Source organism: Juglans regia, chromosome 11, assembly GCF_001411555.2.
Source record: "Juglans regia cultivar Chandler chromosome 11, Walnut 2.0, whole genome shotgun sequence".
In the NCBI taxonomy this organism is placed as follows: domain Eukaryota; kingdom Viridiplantae; phylum Streptophyta; class Magnoliopsida; order Fagales; family Juglandaceae; genus Juglans; species Juglans regia.
The window spans coordinates 27,797,831-27,818,982 of NC_049911.1; the positions used below are offsets into that span (position 1 = coordinate 27,797,831).

Below are 21,152 nucleotides of genomic sequence, written 5' to 3' on the forward strand. Positions count from 1 at the left end.
GGTTGCATTGACGATCGATAGAATTGTTTTGATAATATTGATATTGTGTGATAAAATTTTGTTTATTAGATTGTGAAAATGAAAATGAATATGATTGTTAGATATTATAGGTGATTATAGGAAGTTATGAAAATAGAATTAATTAAAATATAAAAATAAAAAATAATAATAGTTAATTATTATAGAGAATATGATGACTAATTTAATGTAAATTTTGAATTTTGAATAATTAATTAAAAGTAAAAAAATTATATATTAATTAAAATTAAAAAAATAAAATAATCAATCTAACGCCAATGTTATTGATCCTAATAAGTAATAACAGTTCCTTGGTGGGTTGGTAGCATTTCACCATCTGTCATAGAACGACCATAACTTGTTTTATGCAACCAACTGTGACAAAGTCACGATCGAGTAATCCCATTATGGCGTGACAAGTAACAACTCCAATTTTGAAAGCCAGTGGACCTCCGAATCCATACAAAAGAACTCGAGTTATTTGTACCTTTCCTGTCGGGTCTGCCCCCCACATCAATCGATTGGTAGCTTCAGCCTTGCATTCCGCAATTCGAATTTGTTTCGTAAAATTTTTATGTAACTTGTTTTATAAAATTTTATCGCGTAAACTAAATGTATTAGTTTTTTAATTATAAAAGAAGCGTATCAAAGTAGGAAAACCACAAATTGAAAATAGAGAAAGGAAGGGAAGCAGTTTGTTTTAGAAAAATTTTTTTGTTAAAGATTAATGTAAAAAATTAATTTTAAAAATAATTTACTCATTTACTCACTTTTGTAAAGAATAATGCACATCACTTACACACTCTTACAAATATCATTTCTCGTCGGCTTTATAATGCGAAGTACATCCTTAATTACGTCATGCTACATTAAAAGAGACATGAAATAAAACCCACACTGCATAAAAATAAAAATAATTTTACATATAATTGTAAATTATGTAATTATCGCATAATCGTTTTGAAAATAAGTAGAGCTTATTATTAAAAAATTAATTTTTTTATATGAATCTCATATTTTATTCACTTTTTCAAAATAATTATGCAACGATTATAAAATTTACAATTATAAATATATTTTCTGTGAAAATAAATGCAAATTCATATAGAAGTGCTTTAATTGGCCAAACTTGGCTGTATAACGAAGAACCCAGTACTAGGTGACTAATGAAGTGTTGCGTCTTCGATGATTACGCTGATACTTTGCTTATTAAAGCGGCACACGAACGTTAACATTTGAGTAACACAAAAGGAAGCTTTATCGTCCATAAGCTAAACCAAACCTTTTTCCTTCTTTTTCGTGGCATGTCTGCAATTTATAAGTTTGATGCAAAATCTCTTTAAAAAAATCTGGGACTCGTCGTAAAAATGTTAATTTTTTTTCTTTAAAAAAAAAAATAGCATTTTTATACGGCAAGTTTTGAACTTGCACAAGTTATTTTTCAATAATTATCCAACTCCCTATTCTAATTCTTTGTAACTAACAATAAAAAGGGTCTAAACTTTAACTCGTTTGAATAGTGAGATGAGATGAGATAAAATGATTTTATATTAATTGAATAAAATATTATTAGAATATTATTTTTTAATATTACTGTTATTTTGAGATTTAAAAAAATTGAATTGTTTATTATATTTTGTATAAAAATTTAAAAAAATTGTAACGATGAGATGAGATGGAATGAGATGGTTCATGTATCCAAACTAACCATTTTCCCTTTTTTGTTTTTCCACTAAGTTTGTTGTTAATGTAGATTAAACATAATTATGAAACCTTATTTTTTATGGATTGATCTAAATTAAGGAAAATATCAAATTATGAAATTAAAGAAGAAATCCGAACAAAAATTCAATAATTTCATTAAAAATTGGGGATGAAAATCGATGGGATTGGCGCGGTTTTGCTGCCAAACCGACGTCGTTGGGTAATACTCAAAACCGGTCGAAATCGATTGATTGGAGAAGAGAAAACCCATAGTCTTGATTTCGAAATGCATCGGTGTGGTTCTTCGGTCTACCGTAAGGAAGTCGCGTCGTCTGCCATGAGAGTGGGAAGAAGAGTTGCAAACAAGTAATGAGGAAGAAGAAGAATGAGGAGGTGTTTATTAATCCTATTTTGAAACAGTGTCGTTCCATTAATTTTTTTTTCTTCTGTTTCCAATCCCTAAAACAATATTGTTTCACTCATATAAGTAAAATAATGTCCTTTTTGTTTAGTTATAAAAAAAAAATAATGTCGGCCAGTTCAACAGTTTATCCCTGATTCGAACCGACGTCAAACCGGTCAACGTCGATTTTGATGAAATACTGTTGCTCACCGACCAGTTCCTTGCCGGTTTTGGCCGGTTCCTGCTCCGCCGGCCAGTTTTGCCCTATTAAAAACAGTCCATCAAACTCGGTTGCAGTGTACGCTGTAAAATTCACACCGGAATAGATCTTGCTGTCCAATTTTGACAGTTTTATTTAGGTTCAACATTAGAAGACTGTTCTATAAAAGAAAAAAACTTTGGAAGACTGTTGGTCAGTTAAAAATAATTATCGACTATATTTTTTTATATTATTATTTTAATAGAAAAACCGAGCTGTAAGGCACATGTCCTTTTGACACCGAAATCAACTGGATAAACATGACTAATCTCAGTCGGCGACTCAGCCAGCCTTGAAACGGACCAATCAAATTTAGACCAACCAACAAAAAAGTAGCGCTAAAATTTCTAAAATTATTCATCACATATACATTATCGTCTCATTCTGATTTTTGGGACTTTTATAATTTTTTTTTAACAAAAACTGATATGAGTTTGTCGGTCGATATTGTTAAGATAGATGTAAAAGATTCGAACATTATTATTAAAAAATAATGAAATTCATAATTAAAAAAGAAGTTTATATACAACATTATTCATTATATAATTTTGAATTCTCTTATATATAATCAGTTTTATATATTTTTTATGTATTATATTGATGTGATTGATCAAAATAATTATTAAAAAAAATGATACAATCAATCACATCAATAAAATACATAAAAAATACGTAAAAATACTACACATTAGATTTTTATATAAATTTTAGCAATTTTCTCTAAACTACTCAAACCGTAAACCTCACCAATGATCCTAATTCAGTTCAAAAGCATAAATAGCCAATAGTTTTGGATTCACAATAGTAACGACGGTGCCTTGCACATGGTAAGAGTAGAGAAGGGGACAAGGAGGTGGTGAGCTTTCGTTGGGTGGCATTCATAAATTTGGAGAATTCTACGCTACGGGCGAAAGCCGCAATTCTCTCCGAATGATTGCTGCCCATTGCGGGAACCACTCCCTTGTCGCTATCGCCATGTCTTTCTATGCTTTCTTTCTTTAGCACTGAGAACTTCCCGCGGGGTAGGGACTTCTTCAGGCACTTTCGGAGGCTTTTGCGCACAGGATTAGAGTTTTATCCTATCGATTGAGATTTTGATACGCTACTACACGTTTGTTTCGGGCATTCTTGCATTTCTTTAAGAGAAGAGAGAGAGTGTGAGAGACCGTGGTGCTCGGGGCTAAGCTCCTCCACAATCGCGAGCACCGGAGATAATGGCGTCTCAGAGACGTCGCCACCACTATTACCATCGCCTTCGCCTCCTCATTCCCTTCATCTCCGCTATTTCCGGTGCCCTTCTCATCCTATTCGCTCTCCTATCCTTTCTCGCTCCATCCCCAGTGGATTCCGACCACCTACGCCACCGCTCTTTCGTACTTCCTCTCTCTCTCTCTCTCACGCATTTTTCTCTGTCTCTATATACATATCTGTTTCTATTTTAATTATTTGTGATTCATTTCGGGTTGTATCCGTGTGCAGCTTAACGTACCAGAGGACGATGCGGTTGGAATTTCGGCATCTCGTGTTCCGGTTAGGGCTTTTGGATCCCGAGAGAGTAATTTGAAATTTTCTTTTAGGTTTTCTTGGATTTATTGTATCTGCTTACCGTGATTTCTTGAATTTTGGCGATTAGAGCGGCGGGGGAAAATCGGATCGTCATATTTGGAGTTCCAGAAATTCCAAGTTCTACTATGGTTGCAGCAATGCCAGCAACAATTTTCCAAGTCCGTATATCGTTGCATCTTTTTATTTTCATCTTTTTCACTTAGAATATATTTAGTTTAAGTTTCTTGATCCGGTCATGCTTTTGGAAGTTTTTTGATTGGTTTTACGCATCCAAAGAGAAGTCATTTTATTGGTTTTCTACCTAGGGCTTTGGTCCAGATTATTCTAATCACCACCTGCTATTCACTGCCTAGTTTTGTTTCTGAGGTTTCTGATTTTGGATTGGCTTTTGCAGAGTGACAGTTTTCTACTGTGATTATTTTGATTTCAAACTGTCTTATTTTATTTCAGAGGCTGAAGCTATTACACATCCCAATCGATTTTTGGCAATAGCAACCAGTGGAGGTTTGAATCAACAAAGAACTGGGGTAATTTTTTGGACTTGTATCTTATACAGTAGTTGTAAGTAAAGGTTCTGCACCAAGTTTCATTTGATGGAATGAATGTTTGCCAGGTTTTTTTTTTTTTTAAGAAAGCTAAAAACTTTTGACCAGGAGTCAACAATGTTTTGTTTTTATTATAGATCTCAATAATGTTGAACATATGTGCATATCTTTGAATTATTTATTGCTGGAAGCAAACAAGCTAGCAAGAACTAGCATGTGAAAATAATGAAATTGTTTGGACGATTACTGGTTATTTAGCAAACAAATAATGCACAATTACATAATTAAATGTATACGTCACACACCTACAATATACTCTTTATTTTTTCATCAAAGTAGGGAATGCCTCACGCGTTCGAGACTATATTATCCAACAAGAGTAGCTTGTGACCCTTTTCTTTTTGAGTTCATGAGAGTGGGTTGAGTAATTATAGTCGGTATCATGCATAGTGGATTTGGGTTGATGTTACTCATGGATACGAATGAAGTAGACTAACCGCGTCAAATCTAGTTGTCTTGTTTGTATGTTTCTGTTTTATTGTCGATATACTTTGTTTCTGTCAGTCTGAATTCGATATTGGTAATAAAGCGTCTGCTGGTACAACAATCCCTGAAGTACCTACTAGTTTCCATTCAATATAGTAATGACAATTCAAAGATGTAGAGTAGGTTTTTGAATGGTGTCAATTAAAGAAACTTAGTGTGGTTGTGTCATTCTGGCATTTTTTGGGGGGCTCTTCTTAGAGAGAAATATGCCGCCGTATTGTTTACTTTATCGGTTGGTATCCTCGTTTTGCTTAATCTGGGTGTAGAGTTATGGTGAAGCATGCTGGGTTGCTTAGTCTCTTAGTTGTTTCACTGCACTGATGTTGCCTGTAGTATTGGGATCCATCAAACCCTTGGTCTGATGTATTTTGTGACTAAAATGTTCAAACCAATGTTTCTGCTTCATTACTAATATTTGAATAGTATACTTACTTTCATACAAACCTTAGAAGATCAACCTTTGACAGATTACAGATGCTGTTGTTGCTGCCCGTATATTAAATGCTACTCTTGTTGTTCCAAAGCTGGATCAAAAGTCTTTCTGGAAGGATTCCAGGTTGGCAATGCTTTGCAATTTGGATTTTGCTAATACATCTATTTGTCCAGATTGGCAATAGGAGTGAACATCTAGTTACATATAATTCTTTTGTTACTTATAAAAATTACATTCAATTCTTTTATTGCAATGTAACAAATTTCTTACTTTGTTTTTGCAGTAACTTTTCAGAGATCTTTGATGTTGATTGGTTTATATCATTTCTGTCAAAAGACATTAAAATTATTCGACAACTACCTAGGAAGAGAGGGAAACTTATGACTCCATACACCATGCGTGTCCCAAGGAAGTGCAGTGAAAGATGTTATCAAAATCGTGTTTTGCCCGTTCTCTCAAAAAAGCATGTAAGTTTTCATTTCTCTTGCACTTCATTTCTCTTAGACTTCTCTAATTGCTTATATATGGAATAAAACCTTTTCAATTCCCGTCTTTTCTTTGTTTTTTTTTTTTTTTTGGGGGATGTTCAGAACAATCCTCTTTTAAATTGAAGAATTATGATTATGCTTTTGTTGATCTGTATACTATTGTTCACATGATTGATATTCATAACTTCAAAGCCATGATGTGCATGGTGTGACCGAAGCTTCCGCCTTGACAGGGCGGATAGATTTGTAGACTGATACTTTCAATCCTTTCTTTCTTGTTTTGGGTGGTTTCCAAGTGAAGATGGCTAAGCTCAAACTCCAAAGGCAAGGCACCTGGTTGAATTTTCCAATTAAAATGACAATGAAGATTTAAATATTTTCCCACTTTTCCTTATAAAAAAAAATGTTGTCCCACTTCATTTTCAAGGTGCCAATGAAGCTAAGTATATCAAGCTTCGGTCACACCATGCACATCATGGCTTCGAAGTTATGAATATCAATCGTGTGAACAATGGTATACAGATCAACAAAAGCAGAATCATAATTCTTCAACTTAAAAGAGGATTGTTCTGAACCCCCCCCCCCCCAAGAAAAAAAAAAAAAAAAGAAACAGAACAAAAGACGGGTAGAATTTTGAAATTGCATCTGAGTCTCTTTTATTTACTAGATTTTTAATTTCAAACTCTTAATTGGTGTTTTTATATTTTGTGACTTGACGTTATAAATTTGAGAGTACATGTCTATTTTAAATATGCTCAAGAAATATGTTAATTCCTATATCAGATAGAAAACACCCTTGTTTTGAGCATTTGACATTTCCTACTGTTGATTCTGTGTGGTATGGATTAAACCTCACCTTGAATAGATATCTCAAGTTATTCCCATAAAGGACACTTACTGGTCTTTATTACAGGCTGTTCAGCTTACCAAGTTTGATTACAGACTTGCAAACAAGTTGGCCACAGATTTGCAGAAGTTGAGATGCAGAGTTAACTACCATGCTTTAAGATTTACTGATACAATACTTGATATGGGTCAAAAATTGGTTCATCGGATGAGGATGAAAAGCAAGCATTACATCGCATTGCACCTGAGGTAGTCTTTCTTTGAACTTCTATATCTCTGACGATCACTATGGTAATTAGAGAAATGAATTATTTTTTCCATTTGTAGCATTCAATATTATCTCGCTTCGTTCTCATATATTTTTCATTTGTTGCATTCAATATAATCTTGCTTTGTTCTCATATGTTTCCTGCCTCATTTTGATCAAGCCCATTGAACAAGTACATTTTGAACCTGTGTTCAAACGTTTAGGTTGATGATCACTGCCTGATGATGAAATATATTGTCATTTGTAGACACCCAGGTGCTTCTTCATATGTTTTGCTCTTGGACATATGTACATCGTACGCACAAACATGTGTACACAAATGTGCACAATGTTCAAGTTGACATTCTTGAGGATTATTCCTCTATTTCCCTTGAGCTTGGATTGAAAAAATAACAACAATTAACAAACAAAAGCATGGGCATTTAATCGTATTTGTGTGATTAATATTTTGAGGACTTTTGAGCAATTTGGAATTCTAGAAGCAAGCCATCAGGCTGAATTCTTGATTGATCATGGCCGTGTCTGCATTCTATAGAGAATTAATTCCCATTGCATTATTTTCATTATAATGGACAAGCAATGTCTTTTACACCGTCAGATATTTTTTTATGCAACCAGATTTTTCTTGTTTGCAGGTTTGAACCTGATATGCTTGCATTCTCAGGATGTTATTATGGTGGTGGGGAAAAAGAAAGGAAAGAACTGGCTGCAATACGAAGGAGGTGGAAAACTTTACATGTGAGTCTCAACTATTCTAAACTAGAATTTCTCTTATATAAGCCTGATTTTCCATGTTTTGAGATACAAAAATGAAAAACTGAAAATTAATATTTGGGTGCGTGCATCTGATCTGTAATAGAAAAGGGCATGCTTGGGTAACACCAAAATTCCCAAAATTTCTCACGACTTCATTCCCAAACATCACTCAAACACAAAGTACTTCTCCATTTTAAATTTTTAACTTTTCATGTAATCATTACCTAATTATTACTCGAACACAAAAATCAATACTACTTTAACAAACTTCAAAACAAAAATAATATTAAAAAATTATATTCAAACAACTTTTTAACTTTATCTATTCACTTTCACAAATCCCAATTCAATACTTATTTGAAAAAATATTTTTATTCAACTTTTTTTCTCTCATTTCCCAAAACCTAATAAAATATCTCCACGCAAACCATTTCACTACTATTCACAAAATTCTGAGATACTTTAAGCATCCAAACATGCTCTTAAGCTTTAGAGGTGGAAAGGGGTGAGGTTATATTTATGTGAAAAGAGAATTATAGATGTGTTGGAGGCCATATTTTTCAGCAGCCTTTCCTACATAGGAAAATGTGCATGCATGTGCTTTTAAGATGGAATGAAGATGGTTTGATGGTGTTTCCCTAAATATCTTTTGCAACTGGTATGCATTGTTGAATTTGCTTTGGCTCCTACTACCATGGATTTCTAGAGTTTATGAAGCATGTGTGTGGCTTTTTTGGATTGACTTGCAGATCAGCAATCCTGACAAGGAAAGGAGGCATGGAAAATGCCCGCTCACGCCAGAAGAAGTAGGCCTGATGCTAAGAGCTTTGGGGTATGGTAGTGATGTCCATATTTATGTGGCATCTGGGGAAGTATATGGAGGGGAAGAGACATTGGCACCCCTGAAAGCACTTTTCCCCAATTTTCATTCAAAAGAAACTATAGCCTCCAAGGAGGAGTTGGAACCATTTGCTTCATTTTCTTCTCGCATGGCTGCACTTGACTTCATAGTGTGTGATGAAAGTGATGTATTTGTTACCAACAACAACGGTAATATGGCTAGAATATTAGCTGGAAGAAGGTGTGCTTTCTTTCTTTCCATTTTCCACCCTCTATTCTATTTCTTTTTTCTTTGTGGGCACCTCTTTCCTATTTCTTGTTTAGACTACCTGCTAACTTTTAAGTGTTTCCTTATAATAATAATTTTACGTATTTGCCTACTTGCAGGAGATATTTTGGACACAAACCCACCATTCGTCCAAATGCTAAAAAGTTATATCGGCTGTTCTTGAGCAGAAGTAACATGACTTGGGATGTGTTTGCTTCTAGAGTTCGTACTTTTCAAAGAGGTTTTATGGGGGAGCCAAATGAAGTGAGGCCGGGCAGGGGTGAGTTTCATGAGAACCCATCTACATGTGTATGTGAAGATTCCGATGCCAAGGTGAAGAGAGATTCCGGCCCTAGAAAATATGGCAAGGGTTATAATCCCACCAGAAAAGATGCAGTTATTGATGATCAAAATGTTGACGATGAGCCAGAATGGCTTGACATGGATGATGTTGAAGATCAGAATGACCCCCTAGAGAGAGGTCTGTTCAATGGAACTGGTTTGGATTATGATGGAGCAACCTCTGATGAACCTGAGTTAGAAGAGATTCTTTCTGACTAACAAAGCTGTTGGTAACAGATTCTTGTATAACAAAATTGCCCCCCCTGGCGTCCCCCCCATCAACAGTTTGCATATCTGACCAAGGGTGCATAAAGGCCATCCTGTACATAATTAAACCACTGGCAAAGAGAAAAGTGCTAGCCCACCTTTGTGACCAGCGCCAAATGTTGGGTTCATGACAGTGAGCCCTTATATAAAAAAGTTTGCCTTCAGGAGCACCCTATACTTAACTCTTGGGTGGATGGATCTCTAGCGTTAAAGATGGAGACGTACGTGAGCCTAAAAAAAAAAAGGTGGGGGGGAGGCATACGAGGCGGATGTGAGAGTTGGGAGAATGGGGACTGGACTGAAGATACTTTTTGAGGTTTTGCCTAGACAGACCAATCTATTGAACTGCTTATTGCTTTTACCACGAAATCGTTGTGTATGCCAGCTCTTTTCACTCCCAAAAAGATACAGTTGATGTTATTTCGGGTTCCTCTTTTTCGTTTTTGGTCTTATATCTTCTCAGGTGATGGAAAATTTCCTTTGTCTCCTGCTCATGTCAATCCATGACGTTGGATTCGTGTAATTCAACTTAGTTATGTTAGAAACACATCAGGAGATAGCAACAGTGATATACGACGGCTGTAAACTAACTGAGAAATTACAGGTTTAGAGTTCCTATTTATCTGACTAGTGTTTAGGTACAGAGCTGTCTGTATTTATCAATGTTTCTTGTTGTAACCGAAAAATGCTCAGATCCACTTTATATTTACCCTTCAATTACGTTTTCTTCCACTCCAGTACTCATTGGCTGTGTTGGGTCGCTGTTAGTTCAACGAGGGACACAAGTAATATTACATCCAGAAGAAAGTAATATTGGTAATAAAACTTGGTAAGTGCGGGAGGAACATAAGTAGGAGCAGACAGCATTGTTACGCAGTCTTTGTTCAAGTGGCCTGCCTTCCTATAAAGGGCCGTTCCTGCGATGAATGTCTGTTAAAATAAAATAAGCATGTTAGATACTGGTGTATAGGGTGTGCATACCCTGCACATTTTCTTCGAAAAAAATTAAGATCCACAACGAAAAACTAAGATTTCTCATACGGGACTCGCTTTTTTTAAAGGATCTGCGTGTGTAATTTGCACACCCTTGGAGAGGAATGCCAAACGGGCTAAAACTAAAAGCACTTTGAGGACCAAACAGGAATGCGTTTCAGTCCCAAGATCCATCGCAATCCAAAAATGGGTGTCCAGATACTTGACATGAAATTGAAACAACCACATTGATACCAAATAAGAATGTATCTTTCTTATTATGGTGTAATCCCAAGCAAATAAATTTTGTCCAAAACGTAACCAGGGTCTGACATTGAATACATGGAAGCATTAACAATAATAATAAAAAAAAGAATGAATTAATTGAAAGATCAATTCACAATATTCTGTTATAAGAGTTTCAACCAATCTAGACCACCTTAATTAAGTTATGAGCTAAAAAATCAGCTCGAAGGAGGGGACTCTTCTGGTGTGTCATCAGGTGGAGGCGGTGGAGATGACCCAAAGTCTAGATTTGGGTAGACACCAGGTGGCCGCTCCCGAGGTTTAATTGAAAGTAACTGAGTTGAGTCACCCACAACATCTGCCCAACCGTAATGAGGTTCAGCCCTTCATCAAAAGTGACACCTCATCAAATTCAAATTTAAATTAAAGCAACTTTTTCTAGGAATATCACATTCCTCCGGAAACTAGGAAAAAAAACACCTGCATCTTCATTTCATCCTCAAAAGTCCGTTAGTTACTTGCATTTAACTTGCTTAACTTTGATAGTCAAGATAAAAGTATGCTTACTCATAATAGGTTTCCTCGTCCACGACAATATCCCAGCTTTCACCTGTTGTGCTCTTCCCGTATTTATGCACTTTACTGATATAGAAAAATGCCATATTAGTATCCATACAGCATGCAAAAGACAACCATACACAAGTCACAAAGGACTTCTAATCTTTAACTTCACAAATGCATGTAAGGAAAAAGAAGTGAAATCTAGCTATTAAATTCAGATGCACAGTTAATTTTGAGAATGATCTAAATATGGCTTATGGCTCTATGCAAAAATCAAATCATGAGGAGCTTTGCTTGATTCATAAAATGGCTTAATAGCTTGATGTCCATACCCATTTCCGAAGTGTTCTTCCCCCCATGTTCTTGACCAACCTGAACAAGAAAATAAAATTATGATGAATTCTTGCTTGAACTATACCATCATGGGTTACACAAGAATAACCAAAAATGAACATCTCGATTACTGGGCAAGAAATAACTTATATCGAATCCTAGGCAATATAGAACTGATGCCTCCTTCACTCCTGTCTTTCAGACCATGAAGAATCCTGCATTTATTTTTATTCATGTTTCCTAAGGGTAGACAATGGAGCACATTACTCGTATCATGTTCAATATTTGTCTCTTTTTTGTACACCAGTATCATGTTCCTAAGAATATTTATACCCCTGAAGTAAGCCAGTTAAGCATATTATTTGTGCTTTGAGAACAAGACCTGCTTGCACCTACATATGTGGCCTAGGAAGAAAAATGAAGCATGTACAAAATTTCAAGGAATCAACAGAAATTGATTTCAGTTGCTGCACAAGAAATTCTAAAATAACATAAAAGAGAATTTCAAAGAATATGTTGAATGGCACAAAAAAACAATAAAGGATAAAGGGGTAACAGGCAGATACGATATGTGACATAAACATTGGCACTCCAGAATTCAAGTACTTGACATACGTTCACCACTGGGAGATAAATGCCATGTCTCCCCTTGCCGTGAACCTATTCCAGCAAAGAACTTCTCTTCCCACTTGTCTCCCCATTTGGTACCAAGTTCAGTCTCAGCCCATTTATCTGTCCTGAGAAGTGTAACAGTTTGAGAAAGAGAGAGAATCAACTGGGAAGCTCTAATTAAACCCACCAACAGATGGAGAAAAACCTGAACTTCATGTAATTCATCAACTCTTTCAATAAGTACATGGAAAATACACCTTATCCCTCAACTAATTAATCTGAAAGAGGTTTACACATAAGTTCTTTCATAGTCCCCCCTAAAATGCCTACCATTTCTATCATTTCTTCCAGTTGTACATAATTTTCATTCATATATTATTAAACAGGAGAGGCAATTAATTTGCTGCCAATTTATGGTGGCTTCACACATCTATCACTACAGAGACTTGTTGCTGCATCTGCTGTGCCACATTTTTTCTGAAATTTGAAATCCTGGAACTTACTAATATAATTTCTTTCTCTTTATTGTTTCTTTTATTTCCATATGTACCTCTGTATTATAAAAGAATCTTAAATGTAGGTAATGAAATGAAACGTCTATGTTTAGTCCTGCATGGGCAAATAAATGAACACATGAAGTTCACATTTTTCCAGAGAAGAAGGAATTTCCACAAAACACATTTAAGTTAAAAGTGATATGAAAAGATGGTTAAAAAACCATTTGAGAACAGATCCTCTTCCTTCATAATGCTCTCCCCACTTCTCCCACCATGATTGTTCGTTCAGTCTACCGTATTTATGTGCCCCTTTTTCAGTCCAGCCTTTAGCATCATATTTCTCCCACCTATATTCAAGATTAGATGTGTCATCAATATATTATGAATGTAAGATGCTTCATTGTTGTTTAAATGCATAACTGATTCATACAACTTGCCATTATTTTGCTGTAAAAAAATTGGCTTACCACTTCTCATACCATCCAGCATTTTCGGTGCCAGATTTTGCTTGTTTCTGTGCACTCCTCTCTATCCTTGCAAGATTACTGCAATGTCAAAATCCAGAGTAATTACCCATCCTATTTACTGATGTGGGAGGAACAGGAGCATGACTATGTTTTTAGTGTTCAATATTAAAAAAAAAAAAACTGTCAATTTTTTTTCGAGGGCAGGAAGACAGTTAATGAAGACCTCCATTCATCTTGATGAAGATTTTCCTGCCATGTTTCCCACCATGAATCCCCTTCGGCATTTCTACCAGATTTTTCCACACCTATGAGAAAAATATATAGAATCGAATGAATGCACCTATAGTAGAGTAACACTCAAATCAAAAGATTGAAAATGGAAATTAAAATCTAAATGATACGCAAATAGTACTTAATTCACATGGTATGTTGGGAACAGTCAACCATTGCATGTCCAAAGACAATAGCTAAATTTTTCATGGTGGTGAAAAGTTAAGAAATATGAATGGACAGGAATCAAATAAGTGCTCAAGTCATTTAATTCAGCCAGACAATTAAAATCTTATTGAGACACAACTTCCATTGAAAAGAATGCACATTGTCATTGTATACCATTTGAATTTCTAAGGAGATTGGTGGTTATGTCTTTCATATGGACAAGAAACACGGAATGGACAATTTGTTAGATATACGTCTCTAAAAGTGGCTATGTTTGTTTATGTGGCAATATCAACCATTGGAAAAATCCAGATGCTTATTTAATTTCAAGCTATGCAAGCATGAATTATAAACATCATCTACGTGGCTGTCTATTAAAGACTAGAGACTACCTATCCCATTCAAAACTATGAGAAATGGGGGGATGTGGCAATGGAAAAGTTTCAACAGAAATAGCAGTACAGATGTTGAAAGGTGCGAACTTTCACTTTATTACTATCAGGGCTGAGCTCAATTTGAGTTATAACTTATCATTCCAACTTAATAGCCACTAGATGAACTCATTCAAGACTCATGCTAGACTATAAAAAAAATACCAAACTACTTTCTATTGATCCATGGTAATAACCAGCTGGTCTAGTATAGAGAGGGTCAGTAAGTACCTAGCTCTTTGTATCCGCTCCAGTCACTTTTCTCCCACCACTGTCAATGAGATCAATAAATCCAATTAAATGCATCCACCTGGGATGATACTAAATGGGGTTATGAAAAAATGTAATCTGTTACTCAAAGTGGATGATTAAACATAGATTTGACAATTATGAAAAGCGAGAGCTCGCTTGAAATAAACTCGAAAGGTGTGGAATAACTTTAAAGCAAGAAAAAATGTTACAGGTGTTTTGCTCCAGTAACTCAAATGCATTTGGATAAAAACAACGTATACATCTAGTAGACAAAGATGATTCAAGTCAACGGAGAGACATAGTATTAGTTAAAATATTCTAGTCATATCAATTTTTTTCAACTTTTAAAGCATGAAAAAATGATAAAACTTCACCTTACACTTGAAATATCATACTATTTGTCATAGATAATAGGCTAGCAATACAAGTAGACATCAATTACAACTGTTTGTGAAATATTGGTCCCTTAATTGACAACATTCATACATGGCTATATGCTACAGCATGAGTAATTTGGGACTACAGCATCCATAAGTTGTGAAGCTCCAACGATAACAAAAAAATAAAATGATGCGATGACCATGATAAAGCTTACTCATTGCTCTTGTCAGATAAACTATGGTAATCTAGGATGTTCAACAAAACTGTTTTTCAAATTTGGTTTGGTTTGAATATGCATTAATCACATAAGACTCCCTTTTTGCCAGTTTTTAGGGAAGTATTCTCCAATGTATTTTATCCTGATTAGGTATAAAGCCAAGGTAACAAAAAGCAACCTTTTTCCCTAGCTATCAATCTGCACCTATCACCTCCACTGATAAATTATTTTTGCAAATTAGATGACCATTGCTTAAAAGGAAATGTTTACACCTTGAGATTCCAAAAGAGCATATAGCTTTCGACTGAAATAAAGATTGTAATATGCAATAGACTAGCAGCTCATTCCCTTTAAGTTTTTACTTCATCCTCCCCTCATTATAAGTAGCTGTTTATTAACCGTTCTTACCAGATTTAGTTGATACTTGACAACATAATCAACAGTATGTCAAAGGATAGAAACTTGTGAGGCAGCTTCAGTCATTATGCTCTCAAAGTATGCAAGCAGTAAGCCTCAGAAACTTACGATAAGTGCATGAAGCTTCTTTGGTAGCACTTTCATCAATATAAGTACATTTGAAAGTAATTGTAAAGATGGATTAAGATGTCAATTGCACAAATTACTTCACAGAGATTTGCTTCCATTTAGCTTCACTTCAATACAACACTCTCATACATGAAATATCATCAATGATGGAACGATTTTATACCGTTTCTCTCCATTCCGAGGAACCATCGTATGACCGACCACCCATCCTTGTCCACCTACATCTGTACCCATTTTCTCCGAAGTCTTCCCCGCTTTCCCGATGCCATGTACTTCCATCTTCATTAGTGCCCGACTCAATAACATTCTCATTCAGTAAGCTAATGCCCCAGTCCTTCTCATTCGCAATGCCGGTGTCTACAGTGAAGGAACAAATTACGAACACAGCACTTGTTTATCAGGCATACTACTTAAAGATACCATCAATCAATTGTTAGCATAGATGGAATTTCTTTGTTGAGTTTCATGGTTATCTTCCATTTTTACCTTGACGAATGTAAATGCATTGTAAATTACCTCTTTTCGGAGGAGTGTCACGGGATTGCGGTCCGGAATTTCCCGGAGTACAGCGAGGATAGAACTTTTTTTCTTGTTTTGAAACAGTGTGCCATCTGCAGCAAAATTGTAATGCAACAACTTATCAAAATGAATGGATAGCACAAGCAATCTACAAAAGGCAATCAAGACAGTGTTAGAAAAAAGGAAGAGTTGAAAAGGTTGAAGAAACTACTAAACAAGACTCTAATATGCAACGGTCACTTTTTAAAATACAGTATTCACCAAAAAGTTGAATTATTGTCTTGGTTTATCAAATTCCAAATTCCACAGCCAAAGGATTGAACGACAGTGTATATCGTCCATATAAAAGAAGATGATAGGGACCTACTGAGACGAAGCGAAGGGCACTGCAGGGGAGGCTTGGGTACGGACTCTGTGAGGGATTTTCTTGGGATCCAAGCGCCATTCCTCGGTCTTCTCCACGCGCTTTCCGGACCCGGACGTTCTTCGGATGGGGACCGCGGGGTCGGAGCAGCAGCAGCCGATTCGACCCACTATTAAGACTCGGTCACGCGCCCTTCTGCTCCAACGCTTACCCAAATCCAAGCCTAGAATACCCGTCGGTGGAAAACCATCTCCGAAGGATCGGCGCCCTCTTCCGAGCTTGAAATCGAAGTGAGCCGAGAGGCGTCCTGAACTCACCGCCATCAATTAAGAGAATGCCATTCAAGGAAGGAAGGAAAGGTAAAAAACCCTAGGGAGAACAGGCTCGTAGTATTGTTGGAAGTCAGTATTGAGTGTTGTTACAGTGTGTACAAGAAGGAGACCTCTGTTTTCTACCTTCTAATTTATAATTGGGTAATTATGGAAGATAGAACATGGGACCAATGGGAAGTAGAGAAGAGTCTTTCGGGCGAATCTTTGTGCTGCGAATTTTACGGTGAGGAATAATTGAACTTTGAGTTTGAAGAGCGAACGGAAAGAGAAGAGAGAGAGAGAGAGATCGAGATCGGAGAGAGGGGTGCTTTCCTATTGGAAATGCCTGCGAATCCCCGGGGGAATTTAATCATACACGTGAGCAGGATGGCCGGGACCCACTTCGAAATTTGTATCCGTTATGCCTCTTTGGCCCTGCCACGTGTCTATATTTTTACCGTCACTTCTCTCCTTGCTGCGTTGGATGGAACACTGTTAGGAACAGTCCCATGATCCCATCCACTCTTTCTTTACAAAACGACAAGAATAGAAAAAGTTCCCAATTTTTTTTTGCCAAAAAAGCAACTTGGCCTTATCAAAAGAAAAAAGAAGATATATTTCCTTCTTTTTTTTTTCATGTTCGTTATTCCTAATTTCCTATTGAAATCTTCTAAACGAGGGGAAAAAAAAAATTAAAAATGGATAGATTTTTCTCCTTTATTTTTTTTAATTAAGGGTATATGACAGTTAGAAGGGATATTTAGGATCTCAAAAAAATAAATTTATATGTTGGAGGACCCAAGTCTAAGACCTCAATAATCGGGGTTAATCTGCAAACCCATAAATTAAACCTATGGATATATGGTGGATAATATAGATAATAAATAGCACCTTACAGAAAAGTTATCCTATCAATTTATTCGAGAGTTATCCAAGATAAACTTTGAAACTAGTCGTTATCAATATCTTCATACTCCTATAAATAACACATAAAGGTAACGTATTTGTCATTCATTCATATACTTATATTAAAATTACTTCTCTCTAACTTAGGCATCAGAGTTCCACTGGGCACCACGTGCCGCCATCTCATCTATTATAGATTATCCATGCAGTTGGTGGTGTGAAATATATCCTTAACATCGGCATCGTCCATGGGATTTCTATAGACTTCAACATGAATTTCACATGCTAACTACCATGTGATCTCAAGCAACCCGTGACCAAGAGATGAATATGACAGGCGTAGAAGCGAGGTGGGCAAAAGCTGAAGAAAAGTTGAAAAAGGCGACGACAGTGGTTAAGCAGCTGCGAAAGGAGAACGAAGAGCTAAAACGATATAATGTTACTACACCAACTGTCCACAACGGACAGATAGAAGGAAATGCGCATAGCGCAAGAGGCATGAACGCTGAGGAGTTAGAAAAGAAGAGATTGTACGACAAGTTGTGTAGTCTCGTAGATAAATACGATGAGATGGCAAGAAAAATGGGAGGATCTTCCTCCGTAGAGCAGTTGCTAAATCGGACTGATCTTCCCTATAACAATGAAGTGATGGCAGTTCTACTCCCGTTTAAATTCAAAATTTTTCAAATCAACATATATGACAGATCTCGGGATCTTGTAGATCGCTTGGAGAATTTTAAAGCACACATGACTCTCCACGGCTTCCCAGGAGAGGTAGCTTGTCGTGCTTTCCATTAAAAGGAATAGCACAATGCTAGTTTGCAATTTTACGACCAGGATCTATTAATAATTTGAAGAGTTGGTCAAGCAATTCTTAACACAATTCATGGCTAGTAGGAGACGTCAACAGCCCACCGCTTATCTTTTCACCATTAAACAAAGGGAAAATGAGAGTTTGAAAGCATATTTGATCCGATTCAACAAGGAGAAATTGATTACAGATAATTAGGATGAAAAGATCACACTAACCACCCTTCTGGGAGTTATATGGCCCTGGAGTCCATTATGAGGAAATTCATGGACAATGCTAATGATTATGTTAACGCATATGACATATTACAAGCCCTCTTAGAACCCATGAAGCAAGAGGTGAAGTCAGAAACCAAGAACAGTGCAAGAGACAGGAATACAAGGCCAAGTCATCAAGAAAGGTACCCCACCTAGCGTGACCAAGGGTATCTCCTCATCTACAACAATTTGAGTGTACAAGAAAATGTGGAAACCACAAGGAAAGAAGAGCGTCCATCCACAAGGGGCCAATGCTATTGCAAATACTACAAATCGGGTACTCATTGGACAGAAGACTGCTCAACCATGAAGAAAATAGTAGCCAGATTGGGGGGAAGTGGGAAACTCGAACGAATATTGGTCGAGCACGTCAAACCAAGGAGAGAAGAAGGACGGGGGCTTGAGCCCATACGGAGCAGTAGCCTAAAAAGGTAGAGACAAAAAAGGGAACGGAGACATTACGCCTCTCGCCAATCTCGCAACCAAGACCAAGCTCTCTTAGGAGAAATCCGCACCATAGCAAGAGGATTTGCAAGCAGATTCGTGACGGCATCCAGTAGAAAGGCTCACGCCCGTAAAGCAAGGTACCACGAGGTGTACATGGCGGATAAAACATCCAAAGACCCCACACTGGGTACCACGCCTACCATTTCTTTTGGAGACAAAGACTGTCAAGGGGTTTTGTACCCCCATGATGAGGCCGTAGTAGTCACTTTGTTAATCGCAAACTACACAGCCAGCTAGATCTTAATCGACAACGGAAGCTCAACTGACATCTTATTCTGGGATGTCTTCACCAAAATGGGCATTAGCCCCAATAAGCTACACTCGTTACCTACCCCCTAAAGGGATTCTTTAGTGAGGCTGTTCAACCAATAGGCACCATTGCACTACCGGTCACAGTCGGTCAAGGGTCACCCATAGTTACAACAATGACAAACTTCTTGGTATTTAAAGCACTATCATCCGACAACGCCATATTGGGTTGCCCAACTTGGAATAATTTGAAGGTTGTCACATCTACCTACCACCTAAAAATGAAGTTCCCAATGGAGACAGGCATTGGCGAGGTTCGGGGAGAGCAAATCCTGGCACGAGAATGCTACGTGCAGGAACTCAGAGCAGGGGCACCATGCGTATGTGGCGCGGAAAGTTTGGAAGGGAAGCCGCCACCCCCACCGTTGATCATAGCTAGCCAGGAGATGGAAGCAAGGGATGAGAACAATCTGATGCAGGCAGAGGCAAACGAGCCTCTAGAGATAGTAGCCTTACACCCAAATCGATCGAACGCCACAACACGGGTGGAAACAAAGCTCCCCTCGAATATAAGGTGGCATTAAAATAAATGTCGATTGAACACAGAGATGTCTTCGCCTAAAGTCATGAAGACATGCCAGTAATTGATAATGTCATCATAGAGGCTATGTGTTGATCTAGCGGCAAAAAAGATATGCTAAAGAAAAGAACAATCAGCACGGAAAAGTGCACAGCCATAGCTGAGGAGATAGATCACCTCTCGACTTGAGGGTTTATAAGAGAAACATACTATCCGGAGTGACTCTCCAACATAGTGTTAGTCAATAAAGCTAACGGGAAATGAATGATGTGTGTGGATTTCATAGACCTGAATAAAGCCTACCTCAATGACAACTTCCCTTTGACGCAGATCGGTATTATCGTTGAAGCCACAACGGGACACCAGGTGCTGAGTTTTATGGACACATATTCAGGATACAATCAGATCTGCATGAACTAGTCGGATAAAGAGAAGACGATATTTATCATCAATAGAGGTCTTTACTGCTACCGAGTGATACCCTTTGGGCTAAAGAATGCCGGGGCGACTTACCAAAAGTTGGTCAATCTGATGTTTAAACAACAGATCGTGAAGACTATGGAGGTATACATACATCGACAACTTGTGGGTGAAAAGTAAGGAACCCGCCCAACACCTAACAGACTTAAGAGAATCTTTCATTGTGCTTCGTAAGTATAAGACGAAATTAAACCGGGCAAAGTGTGCTTTCGGGATAGATTCGAGAAAATGTTTGGGCTTTATTGTCTCTAAAAGGGGCATCGAGTCAAACGTTGAAAAGATTGGCACCATCTTGAACATGAAGCCGCCTTAGAACATCAACGACACCCAAAGGTTGGCAGGTAAAGTGGCAGCCTTGAATAAATTTGTGTCAAGATTCACGAACAAATGCCTTCCATTTTTTAGGGTTCTACAAAAGATACACCTATAGAATGAAGAATGCAATCGAGCTTTCTAAGAGTTAAAGTAGTATTTATCTAACCCACTTCTGCTAAAGCAGCCTAATCAAGAGGACACCTTATACATATACCTGGCGGTATCCCCCCTGGCGCCGTCTCTGCGGTCCTAATCAAGGAAGAAGAAGCAATAGAGGCGCCAATGTATTACACGAGCCGCGCATTAAGAGGACCTACGACCCCACTACTTAGTCACCAAAGTCGAGTCCAA

The 21,152-nt window shown here is 37.1% G+C and overlaps 2 protein-coding genes across 3 annotated transcripts; one reads left to right on the forward strand and one right to left on the reverse strand.

Annotated features, from left to right (window-relative positions):
• The first annotated feature begins 3,187 nt into the window (after window positions 1–3,187).
• On the forward strand, window positions 3,188–10,023 carry LOC109002923 (O-fucosyltransferase 16). The gene is made up of 10 exons (XM_018980848.2): window positions 3,188–3,757; window positions 3,864–3,914; window positions 4,018–4,108; window positions 4,401–4,477; window positions 5,509–5,597; window positions 5,758–5,941; window positions 6,876–7,057; window positions 7,712–7,814; window positions 8,582–8,913; window positions 9,060–10,023. Exons 1-10 carry the CDS (start codon window positions 3,599–3,601, stop codon window positions 9,499–9,501), a joined length of 1,710 nt encoding a protein of 569 aa, XP_018836393.1. The 5' UTR covers window positions 3,188–3,598; the 3' UTR covers window positions 9,502–10,023.
• Window positions 10,024–10,129: 106 nt separating this feature from the next.
• Window positions 10,130–17,070, reverse strand: LOC109002924. Of its 2 annotated transcripts, XM_035695522.1 has the most exons (12): window positions 16,389–17,031; window positions 16,019–16,113; window positions 15,666–15,859; window positions 14,338–14,377; window positions 13,461–13,542; window positions 13,238–13,315; window positions 12,992–13,117; window positions 12,277–12,398; window positions 11,661–11,700; window positions 11,335–11,409; window positions 10,961–11,151; window positions 10,130–10,479 (listed from the first exon to the last, which is right to left on the reverse strand). In XM_035695522.1, the coding sequence occupies exons 1-11, from the start codon at window positions 16,706–16,708 to the stop codon at window positions 10,986–10,988; spliced, it is 1,338 nt and encodes a 445-aa protein (XP_035551415.1). In that variant the 5' UTR covers window positions 16,709–17,031; the 3' UTR covers window positions 10,130–10,479; window positions 10,961–10,985. The 2 variants fall into 2 exon arrangements, with proteins under 2 accessions (XP_035551415.1, XP_018836394.1); XM_018980849.2 differs by lacking the exon at window positions 10,130–10,479 and having other exon boundaries at window positions 10,770–11,151; window positions 16,389–17,070.
• Between the last annotated feature and the right edge of the window lie 4,082 nt (window positions 17,071–21,152).